Here is a 25,729-nt window from a genome sequence, read left to right on the forward strand (position 1 = left end):
CCATTTATATTGCATGGAATTTAGTGGTGGAAATTTTTATTCTTTCAGGAGATTCGTTGATTTTTCAGTTCGTTCACTAAAATGATTCATTCACTGATTCGTTCAGTGACCATTTCTTCATATTACTCAAATACGCCAGCAGTTGGTGAAAAAGAATGTCTAATGTGTTATGTCTTAAGTCAACAAACGTATTAACTTGTGACAAAAACTGATTTGGCTTTATTAAAGTGTGTGCATGATCGCATTAAATAATAGTGAATTGTTCAGATTAACAAAGCACAAGGTTTTATCGGGGATTAAACATGGAGTTATGTTCTGTATTCCAAATATGAAAACAAGCGTCTGTGCACCAATAACTGCGCTTTGTATCTGATGATTGCTGATCGAGATTTACAAGCTTGGCCGACTGACGCTGTATACTCTCATTCATTTCATTCATGAACGATCGGGTCAGTTCGTTCAACTTCTTCACCTACGAGAAGATTGTATTTGTTCCCTACATTCAACAAGTCACATGCTCCTTCACATCTTGAGTAACTCTTTTTGACAGGATGAAACAGTTCACAGAGCTGTTCACGAGCTGCGCATGCGCTGCTAATAACGCCGGGCTTGCGCGCTACTGTGGGAGGAACTTCATTGAACGAGAAATTAGTCTTTTACTGTCTATGGTCAGTGGATTACTTAAACGAGAACTGTTCGTTCATCTAAAAGATTTGTTCATGAACGAACCATCATTGTGCAATTATCTATAGCCTATACAGATAAGGTTACGATACGAAGGTCTAAGTAGCAACGTAACTTCCGTGATGTCCCCGATGCGCGGGGCGGGTCGGGTCAAGAAATGTTACTTTATTTGCGGGGCGGGCTGGGGCGGGCCAAATAATTTCATAAAAGCGGGACCCGCGGGTTGGAAAAAACCCTGACCCGCGCATCACTACTGGACGCATACGTCCACAGAGCTGCCCTGTGGAGAAAATCAGACCAATTGCTTGTTTGCTACGGTCTTCCTAAAAAGGGTATTGCAAAAGCAAAAGAATGTTGTGGTCAATTGTGTCAAACGCAGCACTAAGATCCAATAAAACTAATAGAGAGATACACCCACGATCAGATGACAAGAGCAGATCATTTGTAACTCTAAGGAGAGAAGTCTCAGTACTATGATACGGTCTAAATCCTGACTGGAAATCCTCACATATACCATTTTTCTCTAAGAAGGAATATAATTGTGAGGATACCACCTTTTCTAGTATCTTGGACAGAACTAGTTATTTGGGGTCAAGTTGTGGTTTTTTGATGAGAGGCTTAATAACAGCCAGTTTGAAGGTTTTGGGGACATATCCTAACGACAGTGAGGAATTGATAATAGTCAGAAGAGGATCTATGACTTCTGGAAGCACTTCTTTTAGGAGCTTAGATGGTATAGGGTCTAACATACATGTTGTTGGTTTAGATGATTTAACAAGTTTATACAATTCTTCCTCCCCTATAGTAGAGAATGAGTGGAACTGTTCCTCAGGGGGTCTATAGTGCACTGTCTGATGCGATACTGTAGCTGACAGCTGAATGGTTGCAATTTTATCTCTAATAGTATCGATTTTAGAAGTAAAGTAGTTCATAAAGTCATTACTGCTGTGGTGTTGGGAAATGTCAACACTTGTTGAGGCTTTATTTTTCGTTAATTTAGCCACTGTATTGAATAAATGCCTGGGGTTATGTTTGTTTTCTTCTAAAAGAGAAGAAAAGTATTCAGATCTAGCAGTTTTTAATGCTTTTCTGTAGGATAGGTTACTTTCCCGCCAAGCAATACAAAATACCTCTAGTTTTGTTTTCCTCCAGCTGCGCTCCATTTTTCGGGCTGCTCTCTTTAGGGTGCGAGTATGCTCATTATACCATGGTGTCAAACTGTTTTCCTTAACCTTCCTTAAGCGTAAAGGAGCAACTGTATTTAAAGTGCTAGAAAAGAGAGAGTCCATAGTTTCTGTTACATCATCAAGTTGTTCTGAGGTTTTGGATATGCTAAGGAATTTGGATACATCAGGAAGATAACTTAAAAAGCAGTCTTTTGTGGTAGAAGTGATGGTTCTTCCATACTTGTAACAAGAAGTCGAATTTACAATTTTGGCTATATGAAGTTTGCACAGAACTAAATAATGATCTGAGATATCATCACTTGGCTAAATAATTTCAACACTATCAACATCAATTCCATGTGACAGTATTAAATCTAGAGTATGATTTCGACAATGAGTAGGTCCTGAAATGTGTTGTCTAACCCCAATAGAGTTCAGAATGTCTATAAATGCTGATCCCAATGCATCTTTTTCATTATCAACATGGATATTAAAATCACCAACTATTAAAACTTTATCTGCAGCCAGAACTAACTCGGATGTAAAATCACCAAACTCTTTAATAAAGTCTGTATGGTGCCCTGGTGGCCTGTATACAGTAGCCAGTAGAAACATAACAGGGGATTTATCATTAACATTTGTTTCTCTGGATAATGTTATATGAAGCACCATTACTTCAAACAAGTTATACTTGAAGCCTGCCCTTTGAGAAATCCTGAAAACGTTGTTATAAATTGAAGCAACACCTCCCCCTTTGCCTTTTAGACGCGCCTCATGTTTATAACAGTAATCTTGGGGGGTGGACTCATTTAAAATAATGTAATCATCAGGTTTTAGCCAGGTTTCTGTCAAACAGAGTACATCTATATTATGATCAGTGATCATATTATTTACAAAAAGTGTTTTCGTAGAAAGGGATCTGATATTCAATAAGCCAAGCTTTATCATTTGTTTATCCATATTGCATTTGTTTTTTATTTGTTGAACCTCAATTAAATTGTTAATCTTAACTTGGTTTGGACATTTTTTGTATTTTCTAGTTCGGGGAACAGACACAGTCTCTATAGTGTGATATCTAGGTGAAAGAGTCTCTATGTGCTGAGAATTAACTGACCTCTGTGACGGGAGGCAGCTAGCAGACGGTCGGTTTAGCCAGTCTGTCTGCTTGATGACCTGGGCCCCAGTTAGTCAAGTATAAACTCTAAGACTATTTGCCATATTTCTAGAGAGAAGAGTGTCGCCACCCCAGGAGGGATGAAGACCATCTCTTTTCAATAGTTATTAAAAGACATACACAATAAGTGATTATAACATGATAGTTAAATGTGTAGGTTACATATAAATGAATATGGAGTTAAGCGATGGACTGATATTCATTTATAAGTCACTTTGAGTTAATTTTGGTCCATTTATATCTAGAAAAGACCGTTTCTGTGCCATTCTCTGACATAAAGATTTCTGTGAAGACCAGAGGTTGAAAGGTCCCTTAGGAATTTCAGTCTGGTTCTGCTAGGTGGGGGAAGTCAATCAAAGGATCTTTTGTAGTACTCTCATGGGTTTACATGTGATGTCCGCCGTTGCATCTCAATTACGTGCCCCAAATTTGACAATCTCTTCTCCGAATTGAAATTGTCAATAATTGTTCTAGTGGTGTTATTGTTAAAAGCTGTTCTGTGAAAGAGTTGGTTGGTTATCTCGCTTCAGACTTGTGGAACGGAATGATTTACGACCTCCTGTTGCCTTCCTGAGGAATTTGGCTCATGTTTCAACCACAGTCCTGATCGACTCTTTAATTTGTCTGGTTCGGGTCAGATACGCTACACATGTTAAAACCTCTCTGAAATAGATGGAATTCATTACAGCATGTTTATGGTGGTTTAGAACTTGCCACTTTCCACCTCAAACAAGTAATTGCATGTACATCTGGGACACTGACGTGAGGTGAATCATCAATGCATTTGCAGGGTTTTTATTTGTGTCTATCATTGAAGTAGAAAAACAAACATAAAGAGGTCACAAATTTTGATGTAACAGGAAACAGAAAGACAAAAGACATATCATAGCCCAATTTTTGGAGAGCAACTTTGGAGGCCTGTGAAGAAGTGCTTCTCCTAGCTGGCGCTCAAAACCTCCACCTCCCTGTGGTTTCTTGGCACATGAATAAAGTTGCTGTTTCCATTCTTGGTAATCTCCACCCACCCTCTGTCCCTGCTCTTCCCATCTCAGTCTTCAAGTAACCCACATAGTAAGTGTGGAGGATGGGATTAAACTTCAGGGGGAAAAACACTTAATGAAATGCAATCAAATAAAGATGGAAAAATGACAGACTTTATATGGCGGATGCTAGTTTTAAAACAAAAGCCTTGCGGTGGGACTGGATATAGTTATACTGATGCAGATTCAGGTGTCCAGCTGGTTGGTTACTTTACTTGAAAGTTGGAATCAAGAATTGATCCTCCAAGCTCCAGACTCAGTCGAATAGACACTTATTTAAGGAAACACACTGCAGTCTTGAGAGTAATATGCATCATTTACATTTTTGTGGTGAAGGAATATTCCTGACTGAATTCTTTGGCAAACGAGGTGTGTGAACAATTGGGAAAAATTTAAAGATAAAAGCCAGAAGCAACACTTTGGTCTTATGATCAATAGGCAATGAGACTGTTTCCCCATTTCTCCTTAATAATAATAATTCATTACATTTATATAGAGCTTTTCTAGGCACTCAAAGCGCTTACATAGTCAGGGGGTATCTCCTCATCCACCACCAGTGTGCAGCATCCACCTGGATGATGCGACGGCAGCCATAGTGCGCCAGAACGCCCACCACACACCAGCTTACTGGTGGAGAGGAGACAGAGTGATGAAGCCAATCAGCGGATATGGGGATTGTTAGGAGGCCATGATGGTCAGAGGCCAATGGGCAAATTTAGCCAGGTCACACCTCTACTCTTTTCGAAAGACTTCCTGGGATTTTTAATGACCACAGAGAGTCAGGACTTTGGTTTAACGTCTCATCTAAAGGACAGAAGAGGAACAGGATGAGAAGAACAGCCTTTGTTCTTCTACACTACTTGCTTTCCTTTATCATCTGTTTTATATATATATATATATATATATATATATATATATATATTCAATGTACTGAATGTTCAACAACAATAATTGGATTTTTCATCCACTTTTTAACCTCTAACAAGCTTTATGCTACTAACAGCTAAAATTTAAATGTCCATAACTAAATGAAGGGTGGATAACAGAAATATAGTTTTATCACTCCGCTGATTACCAGTATTAGTGTTATAAGTCTCTCAGTGCTAAAATGAGGACAGCACCAATTTTATGATTAATGAAGACCAAAAAAATCTCTCATGCTGCATTTCTTTAATTTTTTAGGATGGAGGAGGCTGTACCCCTTTTGTTTTAACTTTTGAGTGCTGCGGGGCATTTCTAGCTGATTACACGCCTCTTTATCTCTTGACATTACTGACGACTTGAAAGAGAATTTATGATTTTGTTTAATATTCAGCAGGAATACATTAGTGTCACAACATGGCTGGGCTGTTGGCAAACATATTTGTGCCACTGCTGCAGCAAAGATTAAATATACGCAAACATTTAAAATTTCTGCAGTACTAAAAAATTTTGTGACACTGATCACAAAATTACGAAGCTTGACTTTCTTTTGAATTATTTTTTTTGTTTATTGGGGAAAAAAGTAGTATTTTTACGTTTCAGTGGTGCTTTCCACTTATTTAATGCTGTATGATGTTTTTAGTGGTTACTAATGTGGTCTGATTGGTTTTGAAGTATATTGCTATACGGGTAGCATTCTTGCCTAAGTCTCAGCGTTCTTTTGCTTCTTAAAACTGCAGTCCGTAACTTTTGGAGCTCTAGCGGTAAATGAACAGAACTGTGTGTGTCTTGCGGAAGAACACTGTAGTCGGAGTCACTTCTCTCTGTTTATGTCTATGATGAATCACACAGGTACTGAGCAACTACGCAGCAGTACCTACTAAAATAGTCAGAATTTAACACTTATTAAAGGTGTACTATATTGATTCAGGACGATGCAAAAGCATGGTTTGGAAAATGAATTCATTGTGTGCTATATTAATTTTGTAAATTTTGAACACTAAAAAGTTACGGACTACAGATTGAATCTGTGGCTGCAATTGCTATTTTCAACTCTGTTTTAGTTTTAATAAAATTTTAGTTTGTAATACTTGAACGTAACCATGCAGCATGCACAATCCTCACTAGGATGCAGACTTTTGTTTGAGGTACACCTATTGTCTTGTCTTGTTTATGCTGCCTCGTCATTCTTCTGCATTTTTCTTTGACAAACTCCTAAATTTGCGTGTCTTTGTGTGTGTGTGTGTGTGTCTGTAAGGACATCTCCCACCTTGCACAAATTGTGTATAGCAGTGTATAGTTAACCTAATTCCTGTCAGTAAGTCTGACTAGTGTGACGGGGGGTTAATCATCGAGCTTCACAGTACCTATCCCTCTCTCTCTCTCCGGTCCCATTAAAACTGATGTGGGAAAAATTGTAAAGGATTAGGCTAATGTGATAGAAAAGCCCCTTACCCAAGGACTCGTGTATCTATCTTGAGACAGCAGTTGGAGTGTGAAGGGAGTTTGTGTTAAGACCCCCATCTATGGCAATCTGGAAAAAAGCACACTATCTCTTTGTGGCACTGGGGATCTGGCCGTAGCCCACTAGTTTTAGCAAGGATTCAACTGATCTCAGTCCATTTTTAGTTCTATGGAGGGTTTATTATTATTTTTATTATTTTATTATTTTTTTGTCACTAAGAAGCTTTGATTGTTACTGACCTCATTTTTGGATTAAAAAATGCATATTTGACATCTCTCTCTCTCTCTCGCTGGCGAATGGGAATAAAATACTTTATGAAAAGCTCCATCATACTTGCAAATATCAGTGGCAAATAGTGTTTTTCTTTAATTTAATTTCATTAGGTATTAGTACTAAATGCAGACATAATTGATGCATAATATCACTTTTTTTTATGCATTTAATTAAAAAAAAACATTCCACTTTATTTTGAGCTAAAAAAATCACCACCTCCTATGACACCCTCTCCAATTTGTGAAAGAACTGATTATTTTTAATGAACCTGTAGAAGCAATCCATTTGCAAATTGAACTGATCTGATTGCAACTGTTCTTGATTTAGCAACACTGATATAGTGATTCATCCAAAGTGACTCAAAAAGAGTCAGCGAAGCACAGCATGATAACAAAGCAGGTGATTACGGACTTACATGTACCATAAGACTAGCTTTGCTGTATCAACAGGATTCTAGAAGGGAGTGATGAGGGAGGACATGCCAAAGCTTTTAGAACCAAAGCTAGGCCCCAAGTGGGGATAGCAGATGGGTGAGGAGGGTTAAGCCATCTCGTACCACATAGAAATCTGATTACCAGATGCTTTGTTTGGCCATGCACACTTTGAGTGTAAAAGGCACACAACTGCCATCCAAGCACTCCTGTAAGAAGGACAAGATAACTGGAATTGAACAAATAACTGTGTCCTTCTCTGTTAAGGTGCACCAGCTCTCAAAGACTTTCCATTTATAAGCGCAGAAGTGTGTGGTAGAGGGAGTTCTCACTTCAGCAATCATTGTTGCAGACAATTTCCCAATTAGTTCCCTTTGGAAGCTAATTGTAAGCCCCAGCACTGAAGGTGGTTGATGAGCATATCCCTTTATATGGCATTTATCTGATTACTTAAAAAATAAAATATAAAAATATTAGCACAGGCCAGATTTGATATATCATTCATGTCTATAATACAAACTGTGTGATTTGAGTTAGACACACACACACACACACACACACACACACACACACACAAAATAAATAGTTAAAAATGCTTAGGGTTGGGAATCTTATTCTTATAAAACACAGCTAAAACATTTTGCATATGTTGAATCTATTATACAGTACATGATCAACGTTATTCATGTCTTGTTCTCTTTCTGTTTTTATAGGTCTGCTCATCGGTTCAGGATGTGCTCTGTATCCTCTAGGGTGGGACAGTGAAGAGGTCCGGCAGACATGCAACAACAGCTCAGATCAGTTTGAACTTGGTACATCCTCATGTCACCTACATTCTGAAGTTTTCATACATCTTCAAACATCTGCATTAATTACACAGTGACAGCTTTAAACAATAAAAAAATACAAATACAAATAAAAAGTACACTTTAGCATACTTTTAAAACTTTTAAAGTTTAAAACTTTAAAACTTTTTAACACTTTTAAAGAATAGTAATTAAATGCAAACTGAATGTTACATTTTCAGACAATGAAAATATTTTTATGTAATTCAGCAGTACATCTTTTTATTTAATTTCATAATTATTTGTCTTTGGTGAAATATGGTTAAAATTTATACCGACAATCATTTATAATAGACTAAAATGTACTGTAATGCATTTTACTTGTATGTCTTGTTTAAGTTTTATTTGTAATTACACATTTGTAATGATGAAGTAGCAGTTTAGTTCATTTTAAATATATTAATTTTAAATGTAATATAAAAGAAAGCACCACAGTTACACAATAACAAAACAGTTACATAAAACATTAAAAACTTAAATTATGTTAAAGGTGACATATTATGCCCCATTTTTACATTATGTAATGTAAGTCTTTGGTGTCCCCAGAATGTGTCTGTAAAGTTTCAGGTCAAAATACCCCACAGATCATTTATCATATCATTTTGAAAATGCCTATTTTGAGTTAAGGCACAAACTTTAAATGCAAATGAGTTGCTGCTCCCTGCCCCCTTTTCCAGAATAGAGCTGGGTCTTTACAGCTCAAACCTGCCAAAGACATCTTTTTTGGTTCTGATTATCATGTTTACCCCGCTGAAATCATGCGTTTTAAACCATATTTAGTAAAACTTCTGATATAGCATTTTCTGAGTGCACATATCCGAAGTACATGGACAGAAAGCGGCTGTCACAGCATGTGACATGTGATATAGACCAAGATGGCGGCGTGAACACATCGCGAGGCTTAGCATCTTACCAAATTTCGGAAAATAGTGTTAATCTACCTGGTTATTTCCTTTGTGTTCGCTCGATTCAATTATGCGAACTACATCTATAGTAAACAGTCACTTTTGGACATCAACAAACAGTGTTCCAACATAGATTTAGATCATCCTTTCGACTTCAGCAATCTCCTGCTGGAGCTACAGAGATCACCACGGACAAGCTGATCACTCGTACCGACTGGAAGTGCTTGCCGTCAGCGTCGAGACCGTAAACAAAGATGGGGAAAGCGTGGAGGGCTGCGTGCTAAGCTAAGGCTAAACCCCCATCAACCAGCTCTGCCCAGCATCTTCCTTGCCAATGTACGGTCTCTGATGAACAAGATGGACGAACTAAAGATCTGGACCCTCACACAGAAATGGCTAATGGACTGTAATGTTAAGTTCTTCACTGAAACATGGCTCTGCAACGATGTCCCAAACAGCGAGGTGCATATGGATGGACGCTCTTTCTTCAGGACGCTCTTGTTTTCATATGGATTACTTTATCACAGAATATTTGCTTTCGGCAGCAAAGTAGATATTTCAGGCTTTCAATAGATATAGCTCCCATTTCTCTTCGTTGAGTATTCACTGAGTTACAGTTCATTTTAATGACGCATTTGTAAATGTAGATCAGCGCAGACCAAGGCTGCAGACAGCACACCTTGTTTGTTATCTTTATTTTATAAATGCACAAGGTTTTGTTGTTATTATGTCTGTATACAAAAAAAGTAGACCCTTTACAGATTCGATTGATGTATCAACAGATGTGTTGGCAGAGTGGCCACACACAAAAAAATACACATTTTCCCCAATCAGAAGCCCTGGATGAACAGAGAGGTTCACCTCCTGCTCAAAGTAAGAGATGCAGCCTTCAGGTCTGGAGACCGGGAGGCTTACAGCTCAGCCAGAGCCAACCTGAGGAAGGGTATCTGCCAGGCCAACCTCACACATAAACAGAGGATTGAAGAACACTTCAATTCTTCAGACCCCCAACGTATGTGGCAAGGCATACAATCTATCACTGACTACAAAACACCTAACACTGTACCTCCATCCAGCTCTGCCTGATGTGCTCAATCACTTTTATGCTCATTTTAATCAAAATAATAAGGAGATCTCACTCAAAGCTGAGCATAATGCCAGTGAACTGCCTCTCAGACTCTCCTCATCAGATTTTACTGTACTCTGCATAAGGTGAATGCATGGAAGGCAGCTGGCCTTGATGGAATACCTGGTCGTGTGCTTAAAGCCTGTGCGGAGCAGCTGGCTGAGGTCTTCACGGACATTTTCAATCTGTCCCTGGCCCAAACAACTGTCCCCACTAGCTTCAAAACCTCCACCATCATGCCAGTACTGAAGCACTCCACTGCCTCGGTCCCTAACAAATTCTGTCCTGTTGCACTCACCCCCATCATTGCCAAGTGCTTTGAGAAACTGGTTGCACCCCACTTAAAATCCTGTCTCCCGGCTACACTAGACCCATTCTAATTTGCCTATCGCCGCAATAGGTCAACAGAGGACGATCATTGTGGACTTCAGGCGGACTAGGAGTCATGCACACACACGCATCTACATCAACGGAGTTGTAGTGGAGCGTGTGTCGAGTTTCAAGTTCCTTGGCATCCACATCTCTGATGACCTCACCTGGTTCCATAACACCTCCATCATCAAGGATGCTTCTCACCCTAACCATGGACTTTTCACCCTCCTTCCATCCGGCAGGCATTACAGGAGCCTATGCTCTCTCACTAGTAGGCTCAGGAAGAGCTTCTTCCCCGAGGCTGTGACACTTCTGAACTCCACACCACCAATCTAATCTGCACCTGCTCTTTTACTGTATTGGTCACAGTACTTTACATACATGTATTGCACTACTCTGTCCGGACTACACATTGTTCAAGCTATTACACTGTAAACTGTCTAAAGTTGTTACTGTACAAAGCACAGTAAACTATTTCTATAAAAATATCATTGCATAGAATACATTGTTTAACAATACATTTGCACACTCATCCAACTGTATTTATTACCACTGTTCTTACGTTGCTGCTGTTTATAATGTATATATAATCCTACATTGCTCTGTTCATAATGTACATACAATCCCTACATTGCATTCCTATTTATATATATACAAGTATATACTCTGTACTTGTACTCTGCATAATGACAATAAAGTTGAATCTAATCTAATCTAATCTAATCTAATCTGAGAACTACAGGTGCATCTCAATAAATTAGAATGTCGTGGAAAAGTTCATTTATTTCAGTAATTCAACTCAAATTGTGAAACTTGTGTATTAAATAAATTAAATGCACACAGACTGAAGTAGTTTAAGTCTTTGGTTCTTTCAATTGTGATGATTTTGTCTCACATTTAACAAAAACCCACCAATCTTAACAAATTTGAATACTTTATAAGACCAAAAAAAAACATTTTCAGAGAATTGTTGGCTTTCTGGAAAGTATGTTCATTTACTATACATGTACTCAATACTTGGTAGGGGCTCCTTTTGCTTTAATTACTGCCTCAATTCGGCATGGCATGGAGGTGATCAGTTTGTGGCACTGCTGAGGTAGTATGGAAGCCCAGGATTCTTTAACATTGGCTTTCAGCCCATCTGCATTTTTTGGTCTCTTGTTTCTCATATTCCTCTTTACAATACCCTATAGATTCTATATGAGGTTCAGGTCTGGTGAGTTTGCTTGCCAGTCAAGCACACCAACACCATGGTAATTTAACCAACTTTTGGTGCTTTTGGTAGTGTGGGCAGGTGCCAAATCCTGCTGGAAAATGAAATCAGCATCTTCAAAAAGCTGGTCAGCAGAAGTAAGCATGAAGTGCTCCAAAATTTCTTGGTAAACGGGTGAGGTGACTTTGGTTTTCAAAAAACACAATGGACCAACACCAGCAGATGACATTGCACACCAAATCATCACAGACTGGAAACTTAACACTGCACAAGCAACGTGGGCTATGAGCTTCCACTCTTCCTCCAGACTCTAGGACCTTGGTTTCCAAATGAAATACAAAACTTGCTCTCATCTGAAAAGAGGACTTTGGACCACTGGGCAACAGTCCACTGCTTCTTCTCCTTTTTCTTCTCTTCTTCTCCCCAGGTATGACACCTCTGAAATTGTCTGTGGTTCAGGAGTGGCTTAACAAGAGGAATACGACAACTGTAGCCAAATTCCTTGACACATCTGTGTGTGGTGGCTCTTGATGCCTTGACCCCAGCCTCTGTCCATTACTTGTGAAGTTCACTCAAACAAATTTAATTTGCTTTTCAATTCTCATAAGGCTGCGATTCTCTCGGTTGGTTGTGCATCTTTTTTTTCTACAGTTTTTCCTTCCACTCAACTTTCTGTTAACATTCTTGGATACAGCACTCTGTGAACTGGCAGCTTCTTTGGCAATGAATTTTTGTGGCTTACCCTCCTTTTAAAGGTTGTCAATGATTGTCTTCTGGACAACTGTCAGATCAGCACTCTTTCCCATTATTGTGTAGCCTAGTGTACCAAACAGACCATTTTTAATTCTATGCATATAAATCAAATTGTTCTCATATAGAATGCATTTGATTAAGATTTGAAGGTTAATAGAGTGCTTCAGTTTGCTGTTGATCATCTTTAGCTCAGCGCACGCAGCTCAAACAGCAGCTTACAACATTAACCCTCTGGAGTCTAAGGGTATTTTTGGGGCCTGGAGACGTTTTGTCATGCCCTGACATTTGTGTTTTTTTCAGTTTCTTATAAATATCTAAATGGGTAAAGTCTAATCTCACTGTAATCAGCGCAAACTGGGCTATAATAATATGTGAAATGCATGTATGTACATGATTGTATTTTTGAGAAAAAAAATGTTATGCGGGGTTAGTGAAAAACTAAAAATTTTAAAACACTTGAATAAGGCCATAAAACACATAAAGAACAATGGTTCCTGGGATTTTTGAGAACTGGAGCTTGTGGTCTAGAATTTTTCTTTCTAAATTATGTGAAAATCATCTTATTTACTCACTCACAGAAAACAATATATTGATTTAAATTTTCTAAGACACTTTTTGTTGGTAAAAGTCATATGCGAGTGGGCGTCAACTATCATGAATATCATTGTGATTTACACCTGAGAAGACAAAGGCCTGCATAATGAGCTGCATAATGAGCCTTTAAGTCAGCTGTGTGTCACTGAGAGGGAGGTGTTACAAGAAAGAATGTGAGGACAAAATAAATCAATATAATTTTATGTTTGTAGTTTATTTACAATATATTTAATTATCCCACAAAATAACTATGATTGGGATTGTCATATATATATATATATATATATATATATATATATATATATATATATATATATATATATATATATATATATATATATATATATATATATATATATATATATATAATTACATTACATTGCATTACATTTAGTCATTTAGCAGACGCTTTTATCCAAAGCGCCTTACATATGAGGACAATGGTAGCAATCAAAAACAACAAAAGAGCAATGATATATAAGTGCTATAACAAGTCTCCATTAGCTTGAACGCGGTACACATAGCAAGAGCTTTTAAATAATATAATAAATAAAAAGAAAACAGATAGAATAGAAAAAGAATCGAGCAAGCTAGTGTTAGAGGTTTTTTTATAATTGTGTAATAAATGAAAAGAAAATAGATAGAATACAAAAAGATTAGAAAGTAGTTTTTTTTTTTTTTTTTTAGAATAGAATTAGAATAGTGAGTGCTAAAGTTAGAGGGTTAAATAAAGATGGAAGAGATGGGTTTTAAGCAGATTCTTGAAGTTGGCTAAGGACTGCTCGGATTTAGATGGGCAGGTCATTCCACCAGGAGGGAACATTTTATTTAAAAGTCTGTAAAAGTGAATTGTGCTTCTTTGGGATGGCACACTCATGCGCAGAGGGCACATAAGTCTGAAGTAATAAATTTAGGTAAATGGGTGCAGAGGCAGTGGTGGTTTTGTAGGCAAACATCAATGCCTTGAATTTTATATAATATTATAATGATTATTATAACATTATAATGAGAACACTATTATAATAAAATTTTATGAATTCTTCGGTTCGGTTTCTGTGTTTTAGTGGGTTGTTGTGGGAAGAGCCAAGTGCACATCCTTAACAGAAGTTATACATTCTGATTAGCATGAAACTTAGTTTGAGTCCACGTGTGCATTGGGTCTTTTTGTACGTAATTTGTACTTTTTGTAATATTATATTTATGTTGTATAAATATCTGAATATATGATGCGTTTCCCTGTGCTGAATAATCTGGCAGCTTATTCAGCTCTTCAGCTTCAGCACACGCAGCTTGAAAAGCAATGCACAACATTAATAACTATAATTGGGAATGTCATAAACATAATATTATAAAGAGAATATTACTGTAATAAAAAAGTCGTCAATTATTTGGGTTTATTTGCCTTGTTTCAGCGTGTTGTTACAGGAAGAGCCAAGAGCGTGTCCACATTACATCTGACTATTCGGGTTGTAGCGCAGGTGCATTGCAATATTGGAAATAGTCTACTTCTGTTTTAAACCGTGATGGCGAGCCAGTGGCTATCATACAAGCAACGTGCAAACTTTGTGCAAGTCAAATTTATGCCGGTGAGCGTCTTTTACCATGATAGTGAAAGTAAAATCTGATGGCACTTTCGCATTTGACGACGTATGCATTAACAGCGCATTTTCTCTCAGAGACGACGAGAGACGAATCTCCTAATATGTGGTATATATAACTGTTTTCATTTATTTCTTTAATGTTTCTCTTGTGGCCCGAACATAGTGAAAACAATGAGAAGACACGTATTTCGTGTTGAACAGATTGTTTTTGGAAATCGGTGCATAAAATAAAGCTGCTCTTTTGCTTTATTTATAAAGTGTTACTGAAGTGTAACAATTTCATTTAGGCTTTAGGCCTATAATTCATTGTAGTCTATTAAATACCTAAAATAAATTTGAAAAACATTTTCAGTGAGGAGTAGCCTAAGTTAATAGCCTAATTTTTTTTTTCCTCACAGGCTGTGAGTCACAATGTGGTGATGTGAGTAGTATATATTCTACTGCTTATGTCATGATGATTTATGACTTTGACCTTTGACCTTTTGACAGGTTGAACTTCCGGTGACCTTATGATGGATGGGTTGAACTTCCGGAATGAGTTCAGGGGCTAACCTATGACCGTTTCCCACGCATCGATCAAGTGGTTTTGACAGAAAGTTTTACCCTATTGACCTAGTTAGTTCTAAATCATGGTTTTAGGAAACCCTCCCGATGCATCGATCATGTGGTTTTGACAGAAGCTGTTTGAAGTTTGTGTCAGTTAGGTTGTTTGAAGTTTGTGCCAGCTAACTTGTTTGAACTTTATCCCAGTTATTATGGCTTCTCCCCCCTCCCATTACATTCCTGAGCAGTGTATAAATGGGATCGGTGTGTTCTACGTTTGTATATAAAACATTCTATAATTTATATGATATAATTAATTATCATGCTAAGGTTGAAAAACATTTTAGTTATTTCACATTTATATATAAAACATTCTATAATTTATATAATATAATTAATTAAAGGTTTAAAAAACATTTTAGTTATTTCATATATGTGACATTCAGTTATCTCACATTTATATATAAAACATTCTATAATTTATATAATAGAATTATCATGCTAAAGTTGAAAAAGAAAAAACATTTAAGTTATTTCACATTTATATATAAAACATTCTATGATTTATATAATATAATAATTATCATGCTAAAGTTGAAAACATTTTAGTTATTTCATATATGTGACATTGTTATTTCACATATATATATATAAAACATTATATAATTTATATGATATAATTAATTATGCTAAGGTTGAAAAACATTTCAGTTATTTCACATTTATATATAAAACAGCCTATAATTGATATAATATAATAATTATCATGCTAAGGTTGAAAACATTTTAGTTATTTCACATTTATATATAAAACATGCCGTTCTTTTAAAAAGGCTATACATGAAACGTTTATAAAAAATATACCGAAACCGACTGTTTCAGATAAAACAAGATCCATTTTTAGGGGGCAGAAGAAGCTGTTTTCATATCAGCTTTGATCCTGACCCTCTGTGTCCCACTGTCTACGTCTGCACGCTACAGTGCACACTCGTCCGAATTTACTACAAAATCACAATATCTTCAAAGCCATTGCTAATTAAAACCGCATGATCTAAGCCAGAGGGGTACATTATTTCAAAGTTAACATTAATGTAATGTTTGAATAATCAGTACCCTCACTACATCTGATGTAATTCATTACATCTGTTTAAATGTTTCTTAATTCAACAAAATGATGATATATATAAAATATTTAGATTTTTATATAATATTATATAATAATTATTTATATCATATCATATATATAATTATATTATATTAGATGCGTTATGCATTAATCACTTTAGATTCTTTAAAGTTCTTATTTTTTGCATGATCTTCAAAGTTTTTAATACCATCTTTCTGTCTCCCTCTCCCTCTCTCACACGGACACACACACACACACACACACACACACAGACAATGAAACATGATGCCAAAGTCTTTCTGTATGTTTTAAAAATAAAGCTAAAAATATTGATTTTGCTTTAAATGTATGCTACATTTGTTTGTCGCAGCATAGACTGTGAAGTTTAGATGAAGTTGATTGATCTTTTAGAAGAATTCTTTCAGAGAAAGACCCTCGATCGTATTCACCCATTAAAGATGGTTCAGGAGAGATGGGCTTCTGGACCCACGCATCCTAGAGATGTAATTTATGTGCGTTGCTACGGTCGTAAACCTTTCACATATCTACGGTACTTTCAGACACAGAGCAGGAAAGACATTTGCAGGGCCTCTGTTTAACCGTTCCAAAATACCTCCATTTAAAAGCAAAATTAAAATATAAAAATGACCGCCTGTACAGCTGTAGTTCTATTTTATATTAAAAGTATCCTTACTATCCATATTATATTCTTTATTTAAAACGATATATTTAACCGGCAGTATCCCCCCAACGTGTTTTCCATCAGTTGTTTGGCCTTCGGGCTTTTTACGTAGTGCTTTTCAGTTACTGTAAGATCGCTTTACACTAGTGTAATGAAAGTTAACTTTTCTTAAAGTTTATAGTTGTATTTTACTGTATCCGCATCCTTCTATCCTGTAGATTGTATGCGTACTGTAAAATAACAAATATACATTTTGCTTAAAGTCAGTAAAATAATTACACCTACAATTTGAAACGTGTTTAAACACATTGTGTGTCACTAAAGCAAGGCACGCCGTCTATCGTCTTATTTTTTTTAAATAACCTGATGACCAGCATTGTTTCTTCATATAATTTATGCCCCCGAGTGCTTTTCTCACACGAGTAGAAAACTCTTTCTCTTTGGATGTGTTTGGCAGAAACATAATTTCTACATCAGAAAATTTTTTAAATGTACCACTGAACTTTTCTCATTCGACAGAAATACTATTTTCAAATTATTTACCCGGCCTATGACACTCGGTGTAAATGTTCTTACCTAGAACAGAAAACATACGCTTTGATTATTTTGTAGGCATCGTGTAATGTTAAATGGTTTACTAAAAAAATTAAAGCACCGGCAGCTGTGATTTTCAAAATGAAAGACATGTACGAGCTAAGGATGTGTCAACTATTATCATCATTTCCTTTTGACCCGGATAATACGGTAATTAATTTTCTATGCGAGTGACACAATATACAGTTCTCATACTATTGGTGTAAATAGCCGTGCTAAAACATTTATGACTATTTTTGCAGGCCAGCAGATCATGTCAAGGGTGTTTCACATCTAAGAATCACAATGTTTTGTAAATGACGTTTTTCTTACACCTCGAGATTTAACCGTATCAAGATTTTGGATGGCCGTTCGCAATTTGTTTGTCGGACCGTACGTTTTTAGGCGATCTTTGTGCGGCGTCATCGTAATAGGAATAAATGAAAATTAAGAAATTAAGTTACAGTTTTTCTCTTCGAGATATTTTTTTTAGCGCAACTTCGTGTCTGTCCAAAAAGTGTGATCGCATGAAGCATCGACGCAAAAATGAAGTCTAGCTGTTTTACACTTATAACTATTACAACATCAAGCGTTACACTCGTTTAAGTTTCCACACTCTTGTTGAGATACATTTTTTCATCCATAACCTTTCGTGTATTCGAGCGACCAAATCACTAAGAAAGACAGTATAGCAAGAAAACTAACGTTTACAACGCATATAGAATTCAGAATACAATCGTTAAAGTATTTATTTATTTATTTTGATTTGTAAATGATATTTTTATTACTCCGTTAGATTTAGTCATCGTGTTCGGATAGCCGATGACACAATTCACATTCTGTTTTAAGACTCCTGTAAGTTCATGCTAACTCTCGCGTGGGAAAGAGAGCGGGGTGAGCGCATTCTATTCATTTAAGAAAAATTATTAAACATTTGCCCAAACTTTTTTATTATTTTGACAAAACACAACACGACGACATTAAAGAATGTTATCAGTTCCTACGGCCATCTTCTTTGATTCAAATAAAGCAACATCTCTGGTGTACGTGTGTATGCGCTAAACATCTTTGCTTTTCCACTTCTGACAGATTTGTTAGATGGGCAACCGTTGTAATACAAACACATTTGAGATCTACGATGTTCTCACTTTTGTAACGGTTATAGAAAAATGCCATACACACTTTTGCATTTCATAATTCAGTGATTTTAGCTGTAATGAGCACATGAGACAAAAATTGTCCAGAGATAGTCAACCGATCTGTTGACACGTTGTTTTGCAGTTTTCTGATGAAGAGTTTTCTCTGACCGCGGTCAAACATACACTGCCTGTTCATAGGAATTTTACAGCATAAAAATATCACCCCTACATCTAGAGCTCTTGTTCATATAGCCGATGACGACGTTCACATTTTACTCGTCGTACTCGTTTCAACATTTCCGCTTGACATTAAAGAGTAGACCTATGCGTACGCCCCTTCGGTCGTAAGCATTATCATCTACCGCGTGCTGAGATTTTTCTGCTTTGTCCACTTTTGACGGATTTGCTAGAGGGACTATGTCACCTCGTTGTAACGTGATTACGTTTAAGATCCATAAGATTGCACTACATTCACCTGAAAAGGTTATAGAAATACTCTTTTATACAGGAAACGCGTATCAGAATAACAAATACCTAATAGTGAAATCCAGTATTCTAGACTATTGTGAAAGTTTTAATGCAACTCTGTAAATAGCTTTTTTTTTCTACTACTGTATACATTATTGTTTGGTTGTCTTTGTACGGTACTTCAATCAATAAACCACTGTTGATAAGTCGTTCATTTAAGTGAGAGACGGGATGATTTTGACTGTTTCAGTCATTCATCGTGTTTAAGGTCTGATCCGGAAACCGCGCTACGACTGGAACTGCGCTCTGTCACGTCTAAATAACCCGTTGTTCTTTAAGAAAACACGAGGCGAGCAGTTTCTGACATCTATTAATTCACTTCATTTTTTCACAACCGCAAATGTTTTGTTTAGCATACATATTAGTTTTAGTCAGTTACATAGGCGTCACGCATGAAGTTTATAGTTATTTTAAATGATTATGATAGAGTTACAGGTTTAGGTTAGTGTGGCGCCTGTAAGCGGTGAAAACTTCAAGCATCGTAGACGACGGTGTTACTCAAACAGCCCATAGCGTTATCTTTTAACAAACTATTGTATTGCGCGTTACTAAGACAAAATCTGTAACAGCGTTCATTAATTTGTTGAAATGAAAATAAACATACAAAACTTTATAATGACCGCGAGTTTAGTATAGCCTAACACCGCATAGACAAATGTTTGTTCTAACTCTTTCGCCCTAAAATTGCGAGATTTCTTGACTTTGCCGTGTTTAACGGACTCTAGATCTCATCACGCCGCAGCGAACTGTAAACCACACACTTTCTCATCGCATAACGCTAAGAAACTGCACATGGTTAAAGCTATTACACCATAAACTGTCTAAAGTTGTTAATGTACAAGCCGAGTAAGCTATTTCTACAAAAAATATCATTGCACTACAGTTTTTTTTTTTTTTGCGTATGATACATCGTTCAACAATACTTTTGCACACTCATTCGACTGTATTTATTACCACCGTTCTCACGTTCCTGCTGTTCATGTTCATAATGTTCATAATGTATAGATAATCCTTCATTGCATTCATATTTATATTCTGTATATACTCCGATCGATATTGTACGTATATAGCAACTACACTGTACTTTCTGTATGTCATAGCTTTACTTACTCTGCACTTTTATGAATATAAAACACTATATTCTCGCGCTTCTGGTTAGATGCTAACTGCATTTCATTAGCTCTGTACTTGTACTCTGCATAATGACAATAAAGTCGAATCTAATCTAATCTAAACAAGTACAATCGTACGCTTCCAGGACTTTGCTCATTCTTTCTGTTTAAATTTGTTTAAACGGACTTTCACATTCTTATTTTCACCAACTAAGTGTAATTTCCTAGGCCTCGCGGATTGTTTTTCTAGTTTTGCCGTCAACCCCTTTGTTCATACGCAGCGATATCTCTGTGAATCTGCTTGATTTCATAAAATATTTTATCTCTTACGTTATATCATTATACTATCCTAGTTTATATCTAGATCTAGAGTCCGTTAAACACGGCAAAGTCAAGAAATCTCGCAATTTTAGGGCGAAAGAGTTAGAACAAACATTTGTCTATGCGGTGTTAGGCTATACTAAACTCGCGGTCATTATAAAGTTTTGTATGTTTATTTTCATTTCAACAAATTAATGAACGCTGTTACAGATTTTGTCTTAGTAACGCGCAATACAATAGTTTGTTAAAAGATAACGCTATGGGCTGTTTGAGTAACACCGTCGTCTACGATGCTTGAAGTTTTCACCGCTTACAGGCGCCACACTAACCTAAACCTGTAACTCTATCATAATCATTTAAAATAACTATAAACTTCATGCGTGACGCCTATGTAACTGACTAAAACTAATATGTATGCTAAACAAAACATTTGCGGTTGTGAAAAAATGAAGTGAATTAATAGATGTCAGAAACTGCTCGCCTCGTGTTTTCTTAAAGAACAACGGGTTATTTAGACGTGACAGAGCGCAGTTCCAGTCGTAGCGCGGTTTCCGGATCAGACCTTAAACACGATGAATGACTGAAACAGTCAAAATCATCCCGTCTCTCACTTAAATGAACGACTTATCAACAGTGGTTTATTGATTGAAGTACCGTACAAAGACAACCAAACAATAATGTATACAGTAGTAGAAAAAAAAAGCTATTTACAGAGTTGCATTAAAACTTTCACAATAGTCTAGAATACTGGATTTCACTATTAGGTATTTGTTATTCTGATACGCGTTTCCTGTATAAAAGAGTATTTCTATAACCTTTTCAGGTGAATGTAGTGCAATCTTATGGATCTTAAACGTAATCACGTTACAACGAGGTGACATAGTCCCTCTAGCAAATCCGTCAAAAGTGGACAAAGCAGAAAAATCTCAGCACGCGGTAGATGATAATGCTTACGACCGAAGGGGCGTACGCATAGGTCTACTCTTTAATGTCAAGCGGAAATGTTGAAACGAGTACGACGAGTAAAATGTGAACATCGTCATCGGCTATATGAACAAGAGCTCTAGATGTAGGGGTGATATTTTTATGCTGTAAAATTCCTATGAACAGGCAGTGTATGTTTGACCGCGGTCAGAGAAAACTCTTCATCAGAAAACTGCAAAACAACGTGTCAACAGATCGGTCGACTATCTCTGGACAATTTTTGTCTCATGTGCTCATTACAGCTAAAATCACTGAATTATGAAATGCAAAAGTGTGTATGGCATTTTTCTATAACCGTTACAAAAGTGAGAACATCGTAGTTCTCAAATGTGTTTGTATTACAACGGTTGCCCATCTAACAAATCTGTCAGAAGTGGAAAAGCAAAGATGTTTAGCGCATACACACGTACACCAGAGATGTTGCTTTATTTGAATCAAAGAAGATGGCCGTAGGAACTGATAACATTCTTTAATGTCGTCGTGTTGTGTTTTGTCAAAATAATAAAAAAGTTTGGGCAAATGTTTAATAATTTTTCTTAAATGAATAGAATGCGCTCACCCCGCTCTCTTTCCCACGCGAGAGTTAGCATGAACTTACAGGAGTCTTAAAACAGAATGTGAATTGTGTCATCGGCTATCCGAACACGATGACTAAATCTAACGGAGTAATAAAAATATCATTTACAAATCAAAATAAATAAATAAATACTTTAACGATTGTATTCTGAATTCTATATGCGTTGTAAACGTTAGTTTTCTTGCTATACTGTCTTTCTTAGTGATTTGGTCGCTCGAATACACGAAAGGTTATGGATGAAAAAATGTATCTCAACAAGAGTGTGGAAACTTAAACGAGTGTAACGCTTGATGTTGTAATAGTTTTAAGTGTAAAACAGCTAGACTTCATTTTTGCGTCGATGCTTCATGCGATCACACTTTTTGGACAGACACGAAGTTGCGCTAAAAAAAATATCTCGAAGAGAAAAACTGTAACTTAATTTCTTAATTTTCATTTATTCCTATTACGATGACGCCGCACAAAGATCGCCTAAAAACGTACGGTCCGACAAACAAATTGCGAACGGCCATCCAAAATCTTGATACGGTTAAATCTCGAGGTGTAAGAAAAATGTCATTTACAAAACATTGTGATTCTTAGATGTGAAACACCCTTGACATGATCTGCTGGCCTGCAAAAATAGTCATAAATGTTTTAGCACGGCTATTTACACCAATAGTATGAGAACTGTATATTGTGTCACTCGCATAGAAAATTAATTACCGTATTATCCGGGTCAAAAGGAAATGATGATAATAGTTGACACATCCTTAGCTCGTACATGTCTTTCATTTTGAAAATCACAGCTGCCGGTGCTTTAATTTTTTTAGTAAACCATTTAACATTACACGATGCCTACAAAATAATCAAAGCGTATGTTTTCTGTTCTAGGTAAGAACATTTACACCGAGTGTCATAGGCCGGGTAAATAATTTGAAAATAGTATTTCTGTCGAATGAGAAAAGTTCAGTGGTACATTTAAAAAATTTTCTGATGTAGAAATTATGTTTCTGCCAAACACATCCAAAGAGAAAGAGTTTTCTACTCGTGTGAGAAAAGCACTCGGGGGCATAAATTATATGAAGAAACAATGCTGGTCATCAGGTTATTTAAAAAAAATAAGACGATAGACGGCGTGCCTTGCTGTAGTGACACACAATGTGTTTAAACACGTTTCAAATTGTAGGTGTAATTATTTTACTGACTTTAAGCAAAATGTATATTTGTTATTTTACAGTACGCATACAATCTACAGGATAGAAGGATGCGGATACAGTAAAATACAACTATAAACTTTAAGAAAAGTTAACTTTCATTACACTAGTGTAAAGCGATCTTACAGTAACTGAAAAGCACTACGTAAAAAGCCCGAAGGCCAAACAACTGATGGAAAACACGTTGGGGGGATACTGCCGGTTAAATATATCGTTTTAAATAAAGAATATAATATGGATAGTAAGGATACTTTTAATATAAAATAGAACTACAGCTGTACAGGCGGTCATTTTTATATTTTAATTTTGCTTTTAAATGGAGGTATTTTGGAACGGTTAAACAGAGGCCCTGCAAATGTCTTTCCTGCTCTGTGTCTGAAAGTACCGTAGATATGTGAAAGGTTTACGACCGTAGCAACGCACATAAATTACATCTCTAGGATGCGTGGGTCCAGAAGCCCATCTCTCCTGAACCATCTTTAATGGGTGAATACGATCGAGGGTCTTTCTCTGAAAGAATTCTTCTAAAAGATCAATCAACTTCATCTAAACTTCACAGTCTATGCTGCGACAAACAAATGTAGCATACATTTAAAATCAATATTTTTAGCTTTATTTTTAAAACATACAGAAAGACTTTGGCATCATGTTTCATTGTCTGTGTGTGTGTGTGTGTGTCCGTGTGAGAGAGGGAGAGGGAGACAGAAAGATGGTATTAAAAACTTTGAAGATCATGCAAAAAATAAGAACTTTAAAGAATCTAAAGTGATTAATGCATAACGCATCTAATATAATATAATTATATATATGATATGATATAAATAATTATTATATAATATTATATAAAAATCTAAATATTTTATATATATCATCATTTTGTTGAATTAAGAAACATTTAAACAGATGTAATGAATTACATCAGATGTAGTGAGGGTACTGATTATTCAAACATTACATTAATGTTAACTTTGAAATAATGTACCCCTCTGGCTTAGATCATGCGGTTTGGAACTCCACCCTCGCCGCGCGCGGGGTTTGTGAAGCACCCCTTCAGGTCTCACATACAGGAGAATACCCCAACTTGGACCTGTGAGATTCTGTTTATGATTTAAACATTTTACTTTATTTTTTTTAAGTCGTATTATTTTATTTTGGGATATTTCATTCATGTTTGGACATCTCTCCCCGGTCTAAAAAAATGTAAGGGATATTTTTTATATGTATCATCAGAAATGTTTATTTTATATACTATGCTATCACATTTAAAATAAGTAATCTTTTTTTTAAGTTATACTTTTTTTGTTTAATGAATTGCTTTAGGATGATGATGTCATTATATAATTTTTTATTTCCATATTCTTTAACCCCTGGAGTCTGAGTGGGTTTTGGGGTGACTGGAGGTATTTTGGCCTCCCCCAGACATTGGTGTTATAAGTATATGTTGAATACATGATTAAAAATGTATGATAAATGATTTGGTTTGGTTTAGTAACATGTCTGTTACTGCGATGTGTTTTATAAACATGATGAATACTTGTTTAAAACGTGTGTTCTGGTTTAGTAACACGTTGTCATATATAATTGTATTTATTTATTTTTTCATATTTTTTAAAATAGAGATAAGTCTCTTTTTAACTTGATATGTTCATGCGTATGTCCACTTGTTTATTTGGTTTATCAGAATACAAAATTGTATAGTGGAATGGATATTATAGTGATATATCAGGGTACGTGTGGTTTATGATTAAATGTATAGGGTAGTCATAATTCAGATCGCTTAAAAACTAAATTTAATTAAAAAAATGTACTTGCATGCAGCATTTTAGTGTGTGGTGGTACTGTAGGTGTACGGTTAAAATAAATAATTAAACAGCTTTTTGAAAAAGATATGATATAAAGATGGATATAAAAGGTTTTAAATATAATATAGAAAATGTTTTGCAACGATTAATGTGAAATGAATTTAACTGAATTGTGTCAACGACACATCCGGGTTCCTCAATAGACCATATTCTTTGTTCTGTTTAATTATATATTTTTTCCCTGGTAAAATGTATATTTTTAGTGATGACTAAAACTAATGTAAATGTTTTGTTTTATATTGTTTGCAAATGTATAATGTGTTTATATTCATTAAAAGAAGAAAATAAGACTTGGAGACGAATGAATGTATGAGAGGGAGAGAGAGAGAGAGAGAGAGAGAGAGAGAGGGGTACAAGACAGGGACGGACTGGGACTAAAAAACGGCCATGGACTTTGACTAGGCCCGGCCCGGCCCAAAGCAATCGGCGTGCGTAAACTCGACAACAACAAAAATAACACCTGGCATGAGTGTCACAAGACTTCAATTGTGGCTCATGATACTATACCATCCAAATTATAGCA

At 36.1% G+C, this 25,729-nt stretch overlaps 1 protein-coding gene across 2 annotated transcripts in view; it reads left to right on the forward strand.

The window, feature by feature from the left end:
- LOC132108219 (LHFPL tetraspan subfamily member 6 protein) overlaps positions 1–25,729 on the forward strand; it is a 252,969-nt gene that overhangs the window by 221,346 nt on the left and 5,894 nt on the right. For both annotated transcript variants that reach the window (XM_059514857.1, XM_059514858.1), the window contains exon 3: positions 7,868–7,966. In XM_059514857.1, the coding sequence (XP_059370840.1) occupies positions 7,868–7,966 (99 nt within the window). The remainder of the gene's footprint in view (positions 1–7,867; positions 7,967–25,729) is intronic.

Source organism: Carassius carassius, chromosome 28 (assembly GCF_963082965.1).
Source record: "Carassius carassius chromosome 28, fCarCar2.1, whole genome shotgun sequence".
NCBI lineage: Eukaryota > Metazoa > Chordata > Actinopteri > Cypriniformes > Cyprinidae > Carassius > Carassius carassius.